Here is a 19994-nt window from a genome sequence, read left to right as displayed (position 1 = left end):
AAACCTGAGTTGACTCATCGAGTTGATATCTACTGCCAAGAGCCATTGCAGTTATTAGGCTTAGTGAAGCCAGACAACAAAAAGATACCTGGGGTATCCTGAACTACAGGCCTTAGGACTTCAGCTGTGAAAGCTTAAATTAGTGATGCTGTGAATAGCCCGTAGCAAAACGGTAAATGTTATCACTACAAACTGCCTGTTTGACGCTACAAATGATCATAATGGACTCCCCTGAATATCAGTGGACTGTTATAGTCCCTCATCTCTTATCTCTGACGGTTTCTTCAATTTGCACTTGATCTATGAAGGGGCGACTGAGCTATTTGTTGTGATGAATCCAAGCAGAGGCCACTTTAAGGTGTCCATTACTGCTCTGAAAAGATGGTCAAAATGTGAGAGAAGTCTGTCTGTGGCCTTTCAGTGATACAGAATACACTCTTGGTGAAGCATGCATGAATATTTCTGAGCAGCTGTGAAGTTTAAAAAGCGTGCTCACCAATTCAGGTCTGCATACGTCTGAAGTTATCATTTTATTTGAGATAACGTTGGTATTTACACGGCTCCTTAAGATGCACGAACCAATGCAAGTGTTTGAGGTTTAAAATGAGAACTGGATAGTGACATCATTTGACATTTGGAGCTGACTGGTTGTCGTCAACAGGAGGAATCTGATTCTCCTGTCACACCTGCTTCCCCGGGTTTTTTTTTTTTTTACTCTGCTCCTTTTTCTCTGAGGATTTACTCTTTTGTAATTTCTCTGCTCTTTTTTTTTAAAGCTTTTAAGCTGAGAAAAGAAACGATTTCTAGCAAATGCCTGAATACCCGTCACTGTTTGTGGCGTAATCACGATAAAGATAAATGAGTGAAAAGCCAGATGAGTTGCCCTTTAACCTTAGTCCACCCCTTGTATAATCCACCCCCCCCCCCCCCCCCCCCCCCCCACACACACACACACACACACACACGCCCGTGGATCAATAATACCATTTGCAATAATCCTGTTTGCTATAACCCTTCCTGGCGTGTTGGATAGATGGTTTACTATTTTAGGATCCTCAGAAGAAGCACGCAGCAGCCATTACTGCTGAATAGTCTGCCCATTGTGGCCATTGTGCAGCCCAAAATTGGTCTCATTATGGTTCACATCTACTTATGTGCAGAGTGTTTCACTGCAGATGGACACTTTCACACAATCTCGTATTTACTTCCACCAAAAACAACTGGTCTACCTGAATGCATGAGATTAGTTGCTTTTGATTCCTGCTTAACGTGTAATCAGGGCACATCTTTGGGGACATTTTCATGTTGTCATGTCTTTGTGCCAGATTATTAACCATTAAAGCAGACTTACTTCCATGTAATGCTATTTTTAAGAGACCTATATGTTTTCGTGTTTGGGGCACAGCAGGTCAAACGTACCGCCAATCTTCACATTTTCATCTGCGGGTGATTTTCCTGCTTGCTTCTTCTGCCCTGCTTAAAGGATTGTTGGCAGTCTTTGGACAGAAAAAAAGACTAACTCTCTGTGACACGTGGCGAGCCAACCCATAGACTCCTACGAGCAAGCCCTTGCTTCTTAGACTGCCATGTGGAAATTGGTATTTCTATGAAGTCTGTTTTTAAAGCCGCTGCAGTCTGTATTGTTATTTTAAAGATGCCGCCTTAAAAGAAACAACAGGTGTCTTTACTCCCACCAAAACACATCCTTGGTGTGTATCCTTGAGCTCTAGCAAAAGTGTGCATTTCTGGTCCTTTCCTCCTAAAGGCTTTGACACTTGCTTTGTTTACCTCAGAGCTTTCTAGCTCACAGTTGTCTTTCCCACCCTTCTCAGAGAACTGTTGCATGTCTTGATGTGTTACTGCTACGTTCAGGTCACTGTAATAGCATGGCGTCTTGCTGGTCTGCTTCACAGGTTACGGCTCCACAGCTATGAGAGGGTCAGAGCCTCCATGGGTTGACATTAATAATCACTCGACTGCTTGTGTCCAACTGGGCTAAATACTGCCCCTTTAGCTCTGTGGAACTTTTAGTGTCTTTCAGCTAGTTGTTTTGTTTTGGTTTAGGTCATGTTTTTGTGGATTTAGTTTTCAGGGTTGCCAAACTGCACTGCAGCGTTCCCATTTTTTAGACCAGCCTTCCTGGTAAATGAGATGGATGAAAGACAATGTTCCTCCCCATTTGCCGGATGTGCAACCAGCAACTGCTTGCAACGAGTCCACATTTTTAAAAAGTGATTAACTGTCAGTGTTGCACGCACAGCTTATTTCCACTGCCGTCCAGTGGCCACAAACCCTATTCTAGAGCTCGTTTATTAAATGATACTGTATATATTAGCACGCTTTTAGCTGTCGGGCAGCTGTGCTGTGATCTATGTGCTTCAAAACATTTTCAAAGTGGTTTAAAAAGCGATTAAGTCATCTTTTCGTCTTGGGTATTCAACCAAAGCACAATATTCTGCCAGACAGTGTCCAAAAAAGTTTAAAAAATAAAAGGATTAGAGCTGCCTTGAACCGTGTGAACTTTACGTGTGATTTTGATGGGGCAGGATCCCACCTGTCTGCTGGTGCAAGCATTTTAAAACTAACGCCACAACTTTCCAGATGTTACGTCAGCCATGTGCGCTCGTGTCACCGCTCCGTCTTCTTTATTACTCTACCCTTGTCTCCACTTTTCGCTTCTCCTTAACACGAGTTTATTGAACCTTAATAAAGCAGGCAGCCCAGAGCAAACCCATCTGACTTTAATGGCCTCAAGAGGAGCAAATGAGCCTTAACAGTGATTGTCCTTTTTAATTTCAGAATTAGGAAGGAATGCCATGGGGAGGGTGGTAATGTTTCTTTTTTACTTGCTCCTATTTTTTCTCACCTGTCCGACTGACTCCTCTCACCAGCTCCCATTTCGCTTTAATTTTTGATCTTATCTCTACTTCTTTTTTTCTTCTGTCCTCTTCTCATATCCTCTGCCACCTCTTTTGCTTCCTCACACCTTTTCCTTCATCTGTGACTATCCCTAACACCCCCAGCCCCTTCATTTGTTTCCTTCTTCTCCTTCTTTTCTTCCTTTACCTTCTCCTCTCTTTGCTTTTCTCTTGTGTCTTTCTTCATCTTCCTCCTTTTCTTCCTCCCATTGCGTACACTCATTTTCTCATCCATCCTGTCTTACCCTCCCTCTCTGAGGCACCCACCTTCACGTCCTACTCCCTCTTCCTCCTCCTCCTCCTCCTCCTCTGCCCGGCATGACGTGGGACCAGATCAAGGAACTGTGTTGCCGGGAGTAACAGGGATTGAGAGCGGCGCGTTGGAATGCGACTCCAGCCGAGTCCCTGAGAACAGGAGGAGGAGGAGGAGGAGGGAAGAGGTCGAGAGCAAGTATTTCTACTTTATCCCCGCACAGTGTTCCCCCAGTTCTTTTTTCTTTCTTTTTCGTTTCTTCTTGACCTTTATTGCCCTGTTTTTTTGTTTTTTATTCTCTAAATGTGTCTCGTCTGTAGACATACTAATTTTCTTCCCTTTCGCTTCCCACTTAATTTAAGGAAAGCAGGTGCCAAGGACTCCTTCTTTGCTGATCGGTCTCTCCCTGTCTGCTCAGTAATGTGTCTCTTCCCTCATCTTTTGCCTTACAGATAGATAGATATAGATATATAGATATAGATATATATAGATATAGATATAGATATATATAGATAGATAGATAGATAGAGATATATCTTCCATGTGAAGTCTGACTTTGGGGGGCTTGTGTTTATCAGGCGTCAGTTGGGCTGTACACTCATCTGTCTGTTTGTCTGGCTGTTCGCAGTGTAAATGGCAGTGAAAGAGGTAGAGGGAGAGAGAGAGGGCAAACACACGGAGATGCAAACCCACATATTCACACATTCTCTTGCTCCAGCACACACGCACGCACACACACACACTCTACTTTATCAGCAGAATGAAAGTGCTTTCTGGCAGTATTTGAATGAGACAGAAAAGAGCCCTATTCAGCCCCTCTGCCTGGCTTTTATTAACACTGCGCGTCACTGAGGCGACATAAGCCTCCCCTCCCTCGCACCCTCTCTGTTGCAGACAGACACACTCACACACACAGACATGCGCACACACACACACATAAACAGAGGGAGGTCTCCTGTTCAGGTATGATGATGCCTCCTCCTCGCTTTCCCCCCACAATCCCTCTTTTTTTTGTTAGCTCCTCCTCACTTGTGGGCTTTTGTTACCTCACCCCCTCCTCCTACTACTGTCCTTTTCCACCACACCTCCCTCCCTCCCCTCTCACTCTCTCTCTCCCTGCTCTCTCTCCGTCTGTTTGCCTCTGCCGCTGAATGAAAATACGCACAGATGCGTAAAGGGGCGGTCAAACTCCACATATCCACCGGTGGCAGCGGCAGCATCATTGACCCTATCTCTTTGAGGACGAGAGGACGGGAGCAGGGAACAACTATTCTTTTGGACAATTCTTCAGGCCCTCGAAGAGAAGCCCAAGCGCGACCCCGGAGCCCACCTGTTTGAAGCCGGACACTGTTTGCTCGAATCACAGCTCAGAAGACGCCACAGCAGCAGCAGCAGCCCGAGAGGACACAGGGAACGCGGGTACTGAGTCAGAAGAAGAACCTGCAGGGTCCCGGCTCGGATGCACGGATGCTCGCTTCTTCATCTTCTTCTACCCCCCCACCTTCCCCTTTCTCCTCCTCCTCCTCCTCCCTCAAGCTGCTGTTGCTCGTCTGTGGCGATCCAGAAATAGCAGCAGCTTGTCTGGAGGTTGTATGAGAAAGCGTCTGAGATGTGGGGTTTATTTGCGGTAGTTATGTTTTCAGCTAAGAATTGCTTGTTTTGTGAATTTGTGTTTGTGTGTGTGTCTCTCCCTCTTGTCGCCTCTATTTTGAGTTTCCAGCTTTGATGCCACTTAGTGTGCTGGAGTCGTACTAATTAGCGGCCTGATTGACAGCTCGGTAATTGGATTTATTTCATATCCGCTCCTTGAAGTTGCGAAGCCTCTTAAGGCACGAGAGGAATGGTTTCTGGGGCTTTATTTCTTTAGAAATCAATAATAACATACCTACTCCAGACTTGTAGGGATTTTTTTAAGAGGGAGAAGGAGGGATTCTAATTTTATTACAGTTTCTTGCCAAATTCTCAATCCTTTTGCTAAATCCTTCCTGGGGCTTAGGAGGATATATCAGACAGCAGATATTTCAGCATTAAAACACAAACTCCACTGTAAAAATATGTCTGTTACTGAGACAGATCTCAGTCTTACATGTGCTAGCAGACATTTGTTTATGGGGATAATCCAGAAATGACCATATGTGGTAGAAAAAGTGGGGGATTCAAAAACTATCAAGTAATACATTGTGTTAAGTGGACTTAAAAAGTACCAAGCTGCTTCAAAACCAAAAGTGTCCAAGCGGACAACAGGTGCTCAATGGAAGAAAATCTGCCCCCTTTATAACTTACTCAAAAAAAAAATCCACATGTAAGAAGCAGCACAGATTAGAGCGTGTGAAGAGAGATCATATGGAGAACGTATGCTCCAATTACATAACACCAAACGACCAAAATCTATTAGCAGGTGATGTCGATTTTTATGTTTTTAAACCTATATAAGTTAACAAGAAGGTAACTGCCTCATTTAATCAAAGAAAAAATTTCAAATGAACATGCATTGTAAGAATTTTCAAACACTTTCCTGTACTTGTGTTGCAAATTCACATGAATTGCCTTTGGGAAAGCTTTAAGGGGTGAAACGGATGTCCTTGTAATATATACATATATATGGATACATACAGGGTAAGGTAAAGCAAAGACCCCGTGTGGTTACTCAGAATCCAAAAAGAAGGTCTTTGCTTTCGAACATGGCGTTTACTACTACTACTACTGTTGTTATAAAAATCTTGTACACCATACACCGGGACAGCTCGCTCTGATCATCATCAATACAGATCCAGCTGCCGTGGACACAACACCGTGGGCATAAAATAGCCCGTGTCCTTGCATTGTGGATGTCAGACCTGTTGCCACACCTCACCACCACTTGCCTTTGACGAGGCTTCATGTACTCCCCATCTGACTTGCAGGCTGTTTTCTGATTAGTCTCGGTGTGATCTTCAGCATACCTGGAGTGCCGTGCAGAGTCATCTCCTATAAGCTCGTTTTTCTCTCTTGGTTTCTGTGTCCTTCACCTGCTCTTATCCTTTTTCGAGTTTTTCTCGCTCAAGGGGGTTTCAATTGAATCTCTTTCCATCTATCATCCGACTCCATGCGTGTTTGTCAGTGTGTGTGTGTGTGTCCTTGTTCATAGAACTCAGTCTTCTCAATGCCCCGTGCATTGTATGGCTTTTTATTCCTATCTGACTGTACTTATGGTTCATATAGGGATGGAAGCCATGCACTGCGCTGGGAGCAAAGCGCGCACGACCATGGACTCCTGCCATGTCACCTCACCCATCCACATGCTAAAGACTATATGTATAAGCACACTCTTAGCCTAGCCTGCATGCTCACATATGCATGCACACATCCACATGATGGTCAAGGCAAAGCCTCTAACAGAAGTATGGACGCACACGCGCTCCACACATAAACACGCATTCATTTATGCGTATGCATGCAGTATGTATGCATATGTATGGTGTATGCAGTACCTATGGAAAGGGCCCCCTGGTTTCAGGAGGCTCATACTGCAGTGAGTCAGTCTGAAGCTGTCTGACTGTATCAGCTGACAGATGGCTCTCTGAAGTGAAACACACACACATCTGCCACAGAACCTCAATGGGATCGATACAGATCACAACGGGGCTAAATGAAAATTAAATTGAACTGAAATGAGCCAAATTGATTCAGAATCAAGAGGCAGAACTTGTTTCAGGGAAGTCACGCAGACCCCGGCGCAAAATAACAAGATGAAGAATGCGCTCAGGCATCGTCGTTTACCCACTTAAGTCTTTTCAGGGCTCCAGTGGGATAAAAAATCCCCCCAAAAAACAGCATCTTGCTCGGTGGAAGGCAGTGACACAGTTGACACAACCTCCCAAAAAACCACTGATATCTGCTTGTGTAAAGTTTTAGAAAATAACTGTGAGGAAATCCCTGTTCACAATACCTAGAATAACACAGTTTACTTCTGCTTCAGAATCAGAATCAGAATGGGTTTATTGCCAGATGTTGAGGTTTACAACATTAGGAAATTGCTGCGGTGCTTCAGTGCAGACAATAAGAATTAAAGTGCTATGTAGAAAGAAAGATATGTGCATGAGATATACATGAGATATATACATGAGAATAAGAATTATGAGTGCTACGTAGAAAGATATATACATGAGTGCAGGTGGTGATCAGTGCCAAACATGAAATGATGCAGTGACACAGCGTAGGGTCATGTGTTAGTGGCGGGGACAATCATGTGGTTATTGTTCATGTGTCCAACAGCAGAGGGGAAGAAACTGTTCTTGTGGCAAGACATGACACCAGCTTTTCTGCTTCTTATTTCTCTACCTTTCTGCCAAGGATTGTTTTTTTCTTTGCAAACAAGGTGATTTTGACAGACAGCTGAACGGGCCTGTTAATGGTCTCCTGTCCCTGGTGATCATGCAGAATCTGTTCAGCAATGTATTAAAGTCCAATCCAAATTCGTGACTGACTTTTTTCTGTTTTCTTTCCGGTTGTTGCTTCGTCTCAACACATGCTTCCGGGCACACTGGGGTCTGTGGGGGGGAAAAAATCCATTTATCAAGGGAAGACCATTTAAAAAGTTTTCATGAATCATATTTGGCTGCTTTTATTGAGTGGAGCTCAGAGTGGTTTGCATTACACAGTGGATAACAGTGTTTTTCATTTTTCAACCTCTCACTCTCATTCTCAGCACAACCACTGACTTCCACTGCTGACACCGCATGCTCAGTTACAGCCTCTTTGATAACACTGAACATCAGCCCTTTCAAACATGCTTAGCTACCACTAAATTACATCAAACATGTACAGTAGCTAGAGGTTCTTCTGATACTGTGTCTCTACTGTAGTTTTTCTACTGTTGAACACACTGAACATGCTTCTGGCTAAATGCTTCCTTATATAACCTAAAAGAGATCACTGGCTGTTAAAAACGAGTATTAATATGAAACCTAACTACCAGGAGCATGTGGAGCTGACCTTTGTCGAAGTTGAAAACCTTATGGAAAGCACAACACCACCCCTTAGTGCCCAAAAGTGGTATTACACCTCCCTGAAACACCACATTTTATATATATATATATATATATATATATATATATATATATATATATATATATATATATGTGTGTATATATATATATATGTATATATATATATATATGTGTGTGTATATATATATATATGTATATATATATATATATATATGTGTGTATATATATATATATATATATATGTGTATATATATATGTATATGTATATATATATATATATATATGTATATGTATATATATATATATATATATGTATATGTATATATATATATATATATATATATATATATATATATGTATATATATATATATATATGTATATGTATATATATATATATATATGTATATGTATATATATATATATATATATATATATATGTATATGTATATATATGTATATGTATATATATATATATATGTATATATATATATATATATATATATATATATATATATATATATATATATATATATATATATATATGTATAAGACCATAAAGCCATTTATAAACAAATGTTGGTGTCAGCCTACTTATAAATATCCAGGTGTTAACTTGTAATTATAGGGAGCTGAATTGGATCTATTTAGTGAAGAAGAAGAAGAAGAAGAAGACAGGAGAGCGGATATGACGTCAAGGTCCGGCCTCCACAACAACCGGGTGCAGTTTCTTGTATTATGAAAACTCCTGAATGGCAGTGTTGGGTAACTGCTGTTTCCTCGCCCTTATACAACAGCATGTGGAGCTCTGAAGGACTACTGCTCGTCTAGCTCTGGATATTATTATTCAAAGAAAGTTCTTCCACTGACGGCAGCTAGCATGGCGAGGAGGAGAGAGTGCGCAAACACGGGGGGCGACACAAAGAAACTGAAGCAGGTGCTGAAAGCGAAGAGCTGCGGGGCAAAAACAAGAGCGAAGAAAAAAAATGCTGGTATGAAAAGTCGGAGTTGCCTAAAATGTGTGTCTGTCATTAAATAAATGGAACCTCTAGCCCCCAATAGTTAGGAAATTAAGTGAAGTACAGGGGAGGTTAGCTAAGCGGTCTGTGCACAGTGAGCCTGGGTTCATGAATAAACTTCATCTGAGGAAGAGTTTCACACAGATGACTAACATCAGCATTAGTTGTAGTAAATGAAAAATACTACTTCACAATATTATAAAATAATTGAAATGTAAAACACATCCTCTGTCATCCATTCCCTCTGACTGCTCTGAGAAGCAGTTTTTGTGCAGTTATAACGTGACAAAAATATAATTTATGTCACACATCAATGCAAAGCTTCGGTTTATTGGAGGCAATGCATAATATCGAGCTATTATGGCCATAACCATAAAGGCACTGTATGAGCATCCAGGTGCACTGCTTAAGGATGTGCATGGTTGCTGAAGTGGATCTGCTGGCCCGGATGCACATCTGTGCTCCACATACCAAAACACCAACCATATTTTGTGCATAGATGGTGTAAGTGTGTGTGTTAACTTCTTAATCCTGCTGGTTTATCTGCAGCTTCTCAGACGTGATCTCTGACGTGTATTTGAATAAGAGCATTATCTCTGTGGTGTATATAGTAGTGATAAACCAATTTTCAGATTTTAGGCTAATACAAGCATCTGGTTTAAAATAACCAATATTTTTTCTGGAATTTTTTTTTTTTTCATTTTTATTGTTGATTTTTCCTCCGTTGGATTAAAGAATCAAAAATTCATATAGATTTCTTTATTCTTCAGTGTTAGAGGCATTTAGGTCATCCATCTTATGTACTCATAGGCCAGTATCAGCACTTCCCTTCATGCTTTGCGGTAAATCATTCATAAACTGTAGTTTTCATTCAGATAAACAATGCTGTTGCACTTCCTACAGTGGCACAAAAATGATTCTCCAGACAATTAAGGCACTTTTGTCAATTTTCTGTAGCAAAAAAAGAAAGAAAAAACATCTTCATTCAGAAAATTGGCTCGCAATATAATACATTTTTAGGGTGGTTGTACTTCTGTTTTGTATTGACGTGTTTTCCTTTATTCTCAGTCAAGCACAGAGGCTTCAAAACATCTTTCAATCTTTTTTACCAGGTGAGGACATCAAAGATAAAGAGGAAAAGATAGAGAGGAAGGTCATCCCTAAGCCCCGCGCGCCCTCAAAGCGAGCAGCAGGAAATAAATTGTCTTCCCAATCTGACACCAGCTCTGCTGTCAATACCAGCAAATACTTTGAGTCACCCATTATGGAGGAGAATGATAGCGAAGATGACTTTGATATGGTGACCTCCCCACCACGGCTTAAGGTGAACACCAAGAAACCAGAGAAAGAAGAAGAAGAAGAAGGGGAGGACAGTGAGGAGGAAGATGAGGATGATTGGGAAGAAGTGGAAGGTAAGTGTAAAATCCGTAACATTTGTAATAACACTTTGTTTTGTTTTGTTTTTTATTCCTATGCTAAGCAGGGAGTAATGGAAAACAAAGGAAATGAATAGTGTGTGTGTGTGTTAATCAGAGCTAGCTGAGCCGCTGGGTCCACTTGAGCCTCTAGAACCCGTCCTGCCCTCTGAGCCTGTGGAGATTGAGATCGAGACCCCAGAAGTCAGAAAGAGGTAAGTGAATATAGAATATGCACATGCTCAACATAAAATTCTAAACTTTTGAAAATAAAATAGCTCTTTAAAAAAAGAGTTGCAAAACAGACTTTTTTGTGATATTATTTCTTAAACAGTTGAGGTGTTAATCTGTAAAATGAAATGAACACAGGAAGACATCCAAAAGTCAATCAAAACAAATCAACCTCATTATTAAAACTCAGGAATCACTAGCATAATTTAAATAAAGTTTCATTGTGTTCATGCTCTGAGTTTAATTAGATTTTGTTTATATCAAAACAATCTGAATGTAGCTCCAGACATTGTTAGCTGATGTCTCCAAACTCCCGATCCTCTCATTATATTCAGGAAAACATTTTTGGGTCATGGAGTTTCATTCAAATGTACATTAGTATGAATTTTCTCCACAGGTGTCAGGAGAGGGACCTGTAATTGTGTGTTTATGTGATTAGTTTGTGGAAAATGCGTTATCTATGGGTGTGCAGTTAATGGTATATTTGTTTTAACCCAATAATCATGATTTCTGATTGGCCAGGCAAAAAAAGCAGGCGGAACTTGAGACGTATCTGAGGCGAATGGTGAACCGATATAAGAAGGACCTGCTGATAGACACCCACAAGGTGAAAACACGCTGTTTAGTTCTACCTTTCCTTTCATGGTGCTTCTCTAGCTCATCCCTGACGTTCCGAACCTTTGATTGGTCTCTTAGGTCCACCTCATGTGCCTGATTGCCAGCGCCATGTTCCGCAACAGGTTGTGCAGTGAACCAGACCTGCTGGTCATCACTCTGTCGCTGCTGCCTGTCCACTTCACCATGGCAGCTAAGCGCATCGACCAAAACTACCTCTCTGGGCTGCTTAAATGGTATGTACTTATAAATGTGAAGTTCCTGAAACTATTTTAATGCTAGAATGTGTAAAACTAAGAAATTTGTACAATAGGGACAATAGAGCTACTATTCAGAAGCCATCAGTCACTGGTAGCCTTCTATAATTATCGCCATATCTTATGATTCCATTTCCATCCATCCGGCTCTCTTCTTTCCCAGGTTTAGAGCAACATTTACCCTCAACTCCAGTCTTCCCTGTGAAGAGGTTCCGGACCCCCAGAGGCTCCTCGAGAGGCGACTGGCAAGCCTCTCAGCCAGAAACCACGAGGAGATGACTCACGTTAGTAGTTTGGCATGAAACCGGTCCATTTTCTATAAAACAGTGCCCCTAGTTCGACGTACAAATGAAAAATAAATAATTATGCACCTGTGTTTCCTGCAGCTGTTTCTCTTGGTCCTACGCTCTCTGCAGCTTTTCTGCCGATTGGTCCTTTCTTTGCAGCCGATTCCTTTCAAAGCCCCATCAGCCAAGGTACTGACAGTTTGTTGTTTTTCCTTTAAGAAGACACTGCGGTATAATTACAACAGTCACGTTTGGATAACTGCTGCAGTTTAATGTATAGAACACATTTTTTAAAGCCTTCTATTAAAAAATAAACCATTTTGCCAAAAGTATTCACTCACACATCCAAATCATTGAATTCAGGTGTTCCAGTCTCTCCCATGGCCACAGGTGTATAAAATCAAGCACCTAGGCATGCAGACTGCTTGTATAAACATTTGTGGAAGAATGGGTCGCTCTCAGGAGCTCAGTGAATTCCAGTGTGGTGCTGTGATATGATGCCAACTGTGCAACAAGTCCAGTCATGAAATGTACTTTCTACTAAATATTCCACAGGCGATTGTTAATCCCAGCTATGAACTCGCCTGTGAAGTGGTAAGCCTCATAAAATCACAGAGCTGGGTCGGTGGTTGCAGTTACTACACATCTCCAAACTTCATGTGGCCTTCAGATTAGCTCAAGAACACTGTGTAGAGAGCTTCAGTGAAGGAGTTTCCACAGCCAAGCGGTTTCATACAAGCCTTAATATCACCAAGTACAATGCAAAGTGTCGGGTGCAGTAGTGTAAAGCACGCCACCACTGGACTCTAGAACAATGGAAATGCATAAGTGCAAAGCAAGGTCAGCAAAGACATGGATGAGCAAGTTTGGTGTGGAGGAACTGGCCTGCACCGAGTCCTGACCTCAACCCAAAAGAAAACCTTTGAGATGAGTAAGGGCGGAGATTATGAGCCAGGCGTTCTCGTCCAACATCAGTGTCTGACCTCACAGATGTACTTCTGAAAAAATGGTCAAAAATATCCATAAACACTCCTAAACCTTGTGGAAAACCTTCCCAGAAGAGTTGAAGCTGTTGTAGCTGGAAAGAGTGGAAAAAACATCATATGGGATTTTACTCAAGTTCATATGCATGTGAAGGCAGACGAGCAAATACTTTTGAAACACTTTACCTAATACTTTAGCCTGTAAAAAATGAATAAACTGTAATATAAGTGAAAATACAAAAGGTACAGCCTAAGCTGTGGTGTCAGGTTCTTATTAAAAGGATACAGCCACCAATTTTATCACACTTACATATGCCTCTATATACAGTATTTCAACTCATTGCAGTATTGCATATGCAGTGGTGTCTGCCATTTGATTTTAAGGTTGTTCTGTTCTTACAAACATGCTGTTGGAAATATCTCATTTCTGCAGGCCAAAGGGGCTAGAACATCTGCTGGTGCCCCAGAAAAGAGCAACACAAGCAAGGAATCATCCAAGACAAACTCCCCTGAGCCAAAGATTTCTCCTGGCACCAAGAGACCAGCAGGAGGGAGAACGATCAAAGGAGACGTAGGAGGAAAGAAAGCAAAGAAGAAAGAAAAGGATGAGGAGGAAGAGAAGAAAGTTGTAGTATCAGGGGGGCAGAGACCAAAGAACTCAAAACGCCGCAGTGTTGCCTCAAAGGTCAGCTACAAGGAAGAGAGCAACAGCGAAGGGGAGGAGGATGGAGGGCTTAGTGACGAAGATGAGTTTCAAGCCACCAGTGAGGATGACAGTGAGGATTCAGAGAGTGGGGTTAAATCTAAAAAGGGGAATAAAGGGAAAGGGAAGGCCAAGGGCACACACAGCAGAAATACTGCAGCTCCAAAGAGAAGAAGCAGTGGAGGTAAAAAACAGGTAAAAGATGAGGAGGATGGAGACTTGGAAGAAGAAGAGGAAGAAGAAGGAGGAGAAGGAACAACGAGCAATGGAACAAAAAGGAGGAGTGGGGCAAAGAGAGAAGGCCCAGGTGCAGACGAGTGGTTAGAGGTGTATCTGGAGAAAACAGCTTCCTGGGTTTGCGTAGATGTGGATCACGGTGTTGGAGTTCCTCAACTCTGCTACCGGAATGCAACCACACCGGTGACATATGTGGTGTCTGTGGACGGGGACGGGTTTGTGAAAGACCTGGGAAAGAAGTATGACCCGACTTGGATGACATCATCCAGGAAGAGGCGGGTGGATGATGACTGGTGGGAGGAAACGCTTGAGCCATTCTTGGGACCCGAGGACGAGAAAGACATAAAGGAAGACAAGGAGGTGACTTCGATTCTTTTTTTCGATTTTTTTTTTTTTTTTTTTTTACTTTTCTGCACAATTCTTCTTACCAAAACCAGTGGCCACATCACATGTCCTGTATGCATCATATGGATTAGCAGGAAATGTTCAATGTACACGGGATTTTACTCTATTTTTAACATTGAATTCTTTCCTCCTAGTCAAGAAATTGCTGTGGCCCATCAGCTACTCCCATCGTTAACAATGCAAGAATGGCATGAAAGGAAACAATGTCTTGACCTACTTCAATTTCTTTCTTTGCTCTGCTCTCCCAGCTCCAGAAAACTCTTCTGAACAAACCCCTGCCAGTGTCTGTAGCGGAGTATAAGAACCACCCGCTGTATGCCTTAAAGAGACACCTGCTGAAATATGAGGCCATCTATCCTCCTACAGCCACTGTGCTGGGATACTGCAGAGGGGAGCCAGTATATTCTCGGTAACTAGTTAAACTTTCATCACAGATGCATTTTAGTTCAAGTATACCTCGAAATCCATCGCACATAATGCTTTTTATACTGTGCAGTCTGTGTTAACCTAGTTAGTTATGTCTTATCGCTAAACCAAAAAGCAAGGGAAAACTGGGATTTCAGTGTGAGAGGGGAAAAAAAGGACTGTCGTCATTCATGTCCTGTTTAAATCTTTATCCATCTCTAGGGACTGTGTGCACACCCTGCACTCCAGAGACACGTGGCTGAAAGAAGCAAGGACTGTCCGGTTAGGGGAGGAGCCATACAAGGCAAGCTCTTTTTTGTTTGCTTCTCTTCCCTTCCTCAAAAGGAGACATTTTGTGGTTAGTTTCTCTGTTACATCAGTTTGTTTTTAACTCAGTCACACTCTGACCTGAAGGCAGTTGTAGCTGAGCGGTGTTCATTAGCATGTTTCATGACTGAGGAGGAGAGTTTATCCTGGTAATGAAAACACAGTTTTTCTAAATGAACCAGCCCTGTGATCAAGCCTGCACTGAGTACTGCTACCACTTGAACCACTTTGGACTTTACCTTCCACATCTGCTCCAGCTGTTCTTTCAGCTCCTGGTACTTCTGTGTTTTCCCATGCCCCTTCTTCTTGATGTTCCTGCTTGCTGGGATTGCCACATCTGTCACAACTGTGGTCTTCTGCTTCTTGTCAATCACCACTATGTCAGGTTGGTTTACCACTAGCTGCTTGTCAATCTGGAACTCAAACCCCCACTGGACTTTATCCCTGTTATTCTCACACACCTTTGGTTGTGTATGTGGTACAGATGTTCCAGTACACTGTCCCAATCACTTGGATGTGCCTCCCATCTGTCAATGGGCCGTGCTTGTTACTCTTCCTTTTCCTCATCACCGTCTGTCTTCATCTGCCGGAGGTGTTCTTGTAGCAGCTCATCTCAGGGGCCATCTTCGTGATCTATTAGCCGATGCTCCATGGTTTATCCCAGATTGTGGGTCTGACAATAAGCCAGGGGTTCAAATCTCGATAAGGGCATGCATGCAGTAAGGGCCCCTAGCTAGGCCCACCCAAGCCTACTTCAGAACATGAGCGAGAGATATAGAGCCAAAGCCATACCGGCTCAGACATTGCCCAGCTTAACAAGGTCCACATCAGGCATTTAGGAACCAGGACATACTGATGAGAAGTGGGCAACAGGAATAAAGCATACATGGACAAGGACTAATAATATGGAATTGATGGAATGCTACCAATATTGCTCCCAGATCTTAAACCTGACCCCATGAATAAACTGTTATTGCTAGAGATATATTTGTCTTGAAGAATGACTGATGTAATTATGAAATGATATAAGGTGTAAAATCTTGCAAACCTTTCCTTTCCTGTCATTGATGTTCTGCTGAGTGCAGATGTATTGAATTCTTCTTGTAGCACTGATGCTATTAAATCCTAGTTTGGCTTAATTGGATTAATTGGATCAATTGGATCAATGGCATCGTCAAGGTGACAGGAAGGGGGAATCATAACAGACTGAGGCTGCTGCATACTGAATAGACACACAGATAATGGAAACATGAAATGCTTTGGTGACTTTATGAACTCACAATATAAACACGTCTTTTCCTTTTTAGATGGTGAAGGGCTTCTCTAATCGTTCCCGTAAGGCCAGGATGACGTCTGAGCTGAAGGATGAGAATGACCTGGCTCTGTTTGGAGAATGGCAAACTGAAGAGTACCAGCCGCCGATAGCCGTGGATGGGAAGGTATGTATATGTGTGGGATTGAGCATCACATTCAGAAGATTAAGCGAAACAAAGTTTTATGAGCAACATAAGAACCAACAGGATAAAGCGTCAGTGTCATTGTGGTTTTGTATGTTTTCCTCAGGTCCCACGTAATGACTACGGTAATGTCTACCTGTTTAAACCCTGTATGTTGCCGGTGGGCTGTGTTCATATCAGGTTGCCCAACCTGCACCGCGTGGCCAGGAAACTGAACATTGACGCAGCGCCTGCAGTCACAGGTTTCGACTTCCATGGAGGATACTCGCACGCTGTGTAAGATGACTCTGAGGAGCCTTCGGTGGGGTGTAAACACAATTAAGCAGATGGATACGGTCATACAGGAGAATCTCAGGATGAACAACTGCACCGAGAGTTAGAATTTCACAATATTGAGGGACTTTCAAACAAAATCATGCATTTTTTGACCCGTGCACATCATTATTGATTCCTAGACAGACTCATTAAATCGTGATATTTTCTTAAAAAACAGTTTGTGTTTGTTTTCAAGTTTTAGTTGTGAAGGCAGATACTGATAACAGTATCTTCAAATTTCAATCACAACTGCGGGTTTTGTTTTGGTTTTTTTTGTTTTTTTTGAAAGCTTAATTAGTTGCTTTCCAAATTTATCTGTATTGTTTCCAGCGAGCTTATTTTCATCTCATTAGTTGGCTTTGGGTAAAATCCCTCTCTGTGAGCATTTGCATTGAATCATTTCAGTGTTTAAAATAAAAAGATCAAAATCAGGATGTTTTTACTCCTAAAGAAAGAAATGAAATAAATGCACTTGTTACAAACATGTCAAAGCTAAGGGGATATTTGCTCACCTGTGTGTGTTTCAGCACTGATGGCTACATTGCGTGTGAGGAGCACGAGGAGGTCCTCAGAGCTGCGTGGGTGGAAGAACAAGAGCTTCAGAAACAGAAGGAGAAAGAGGTGTGTTTTCTTTTATATCACGAATTTGACAATTATTGATTACAACCCTGTAAGATTACCAGATTATGTAGTTTAGGTGGGAACTTTAACACAAAGTATCAGCTGTTACTTTCAAGTAGAAACCTGTATGTGACAGGCTTAATTTTTTTTCTTTTCTTGCAACATCTAGAAAAAAGAGAAGAGGGCCATCTCCAACTGGACTCTGCTGGTCAAAGGACTCCTGATCAGAGAAAGGCTTAAAAAGCGTTACAACAAGAAGAACCAGGGATTGGGGAGCCTTGCTCATGGAGGTGACGCCGAAGGGTTTTCCTCAGATGAGGAGGCTGCTGAGGGTGAAAGTCCGGGAGCTAAGACGGCATCCGAGACTCTAGCAATGTCCTGGCCTCAGAACAGACAAGCAGAGGAGGATGGTGGAAATGCCAGCGGACTGAAGAAGAAGAAAGTAACAAAACGAGAGAAGAAGGGTCAAGAGCAACATTTATTCCCCTTTGAGAAAGTGTGATGTTGGAGACCACCTTCAGGTTTTTGTAAAGCAAAGATTGATTCCATTATGCTGTTAAAGAAGCACTTTCACTGACTTCTTGCAACATTTAGTTTGGAAGATGTTCACATCACTTCAAAGCAGGATGCTGCATGGGTCACTGAAATACCCTGGAGCCTTTGGAAGTAACGCTGGAAGGAAAGGAAAGGAAATACGGGAAGCGAGGAGAAGGTGACGACATAAAGCCTCACTGTTCATAGCTCCATTTTGGTGTACACTGTATTGTAAGATTTTTATGTGAGAACTTCATGGACATGGGGGAAAAAACATGCATATGTACAGCAACAGTATAGGTTGTCATGGAGACTGTGGAAGTGTCCTTACATCTTCATGTGTATTAGGTGAGTATTGGGCACTGATATCAGGTTTAAATATTCAGTGCTTCAAACTTTGACCAGTACAGACAGGTTTGAACCTGCTGGGCACATTAATGTTGGCATTTAGAGCTTATGCTGACATGAATGGATAACTTGCGTGGCAATTAAACACAATACCTCCTGTGCTAACACTACAAATTATAATGAATGGTAAAAATAAGCACACAGCATCTGTGCTCCTGTCAGCTGCTGCTGTTTTATCACATTCATGTTAGCAGTTTTTTCCCCAACCTGCAGGTCTGACCAAATAAGAGCATAGCTTCTGTTACTGGCTCAATCTAAATGTTTTGGGTTTTTTTTACAAAGAAAGTCATTCCGCTTATTTACTTTTGTCAGCTGATTTTTTTTTAATACTCATGTTGGGTAAAGATCTGACAGAGCCATTGTAAGGAACCAACCACTGTGCACATTTAAGTTGATCTATGGATATAGACTCCTCATCTAACAAAGTATATGCAGACTATATGACAGTTTTTAATAAGTGTATAACTTGAAAATCACTAAAACTGTTCTTTCATTTTTGATTTATCTTTAGTGCTTCGTGTCCTCTTTGCCTGTTTAGCAGGAGGTTTGCTTATATCTCCTCTTCTCTTTGTCATTGTTTGCATTCAGTATTTCTTTTACACTCATTTCTTTTACATATTAGGCACCATTTTATAACTTTTGGCTGTATATTATTGTTTCCGACACTGAAAAAAAGACAGAAAGAAAATACCATCCATAAGTCAAAATTTCAAGTTCAAATTTTAGGATCATATTTTCTTCTAAATTTGAGTTGGTAAATAGAAATTTTGAGATGCCTGACTGTAAATTGTGAGATAATAACATAACAATGACAAATTGATGAAAAAACATTGATTACAGGGTTGTAATCAATGTTTTGTAATTGTTGGAAGATTTTCCGTACTACATGTCTTCAAACCATTTAAAAGTTGCCAATTGTTCTTGTATGAAATTTATTTTTGTAATAAATGTTTAAATATATTGAAATAAAAACAATGCTGTAGATTTCTTATAGATTATGCTATCTATACTTATTAATTGGACACTTTTAAAGATCATCAAGATTGCCCCATTAACCACCTTGAAATGGTGAGTAAACAAAGGTGTTACTAATGCCATATTAATTATGTTCTTGAAGGTTCAATTGTATTTAGGCACAGAGTCTTGATCACTGTGAACTGCCTGTGTTTACCTACAAAAGGACTGCCAGAAGAGGGCCTGACTTTGGCTTGCTTTTCTCTCAAATTTGGATTTTTCTAATTTTCTTATGAAAAGGTAATGATTGTTTTTAGGTAGACTGTAAGGCATTCCTTAAAAGTAAAGACAACATCAGTGTAAACTGCAGAGGTAAAATGTGTCATGTTGCAGCAGTAACAGCTCACTGAACATCAGCTCCATTAGAAGATCCATCTTCTAATTCCACCCTATTACCATACCATTTCCCTCTGGGGCTTAGCCCTCGACTTCTCTCAGGCACTGCTGAGAAGCACAGCAGAGGATAATGCATAGTTTATCAAGCCATCACTCCTATACTTTCATAGCAGAAGAACTGTAAGTCTAATGTTTCAGTCTAGCTGAAGAGCTGCATTAGACTGCCTGCAGTTACAGCTTTAGGAGGAATGGAAACAAAAGCAGGAGC

General features: G+C 41.5%; 1 protein-coding gene across 1 annotated transcript; it reads left to right on the top strand.

The window, feature by feature from the left end:
- Positions 1-8825: 8825 nt before the first annotated feature.
- Positions 8826-19369, top strand: xpc (xeroderma pigmentosum, complementation group C). The gene is made up of 14 exons (XM_082518842.1): positions 8826-9149; positions 10289-10588; positions 10710-10806; positions 11345-11429; positions 11519-11673; positions 11858-11978; positions 12081-12170; positions 13398-14264; positions 14558-14718; positions 14937-15018; positions 16349-16480; positions 16605-16774; positions 17341-17434; positions 17604-19369. Exons 1-14 carry the CDS (start codon positions 9038-9040, stop codon positions 17934-17936), a joined length of 2799 nt encoding a protein of 932 aa, XP_082374968.1. The 5' UTR covers positions 8826-9037; the 3' UTR covers positions 17937-19369.
- Positions 19370-19994: the final 625 nt, after the last annotated feature.

This window comes from Aulonocara stuartgranti (assembly GCF_965226115.1).
Source record: "Aulonocara stuartgranti genome assembly, chromosome: 20".
Taxonomy (NCBI): Eukaryota; Metazoa; Chordata; class Actinopteri; order Cichliformes; family Cichlidae; genus Aulonocara; species Aulonocara stuartgranti.
Note: the sequence above shows the minus strand (reverse complement) of the source record. Positions and strands in the feature narration are given on the sequence as shown.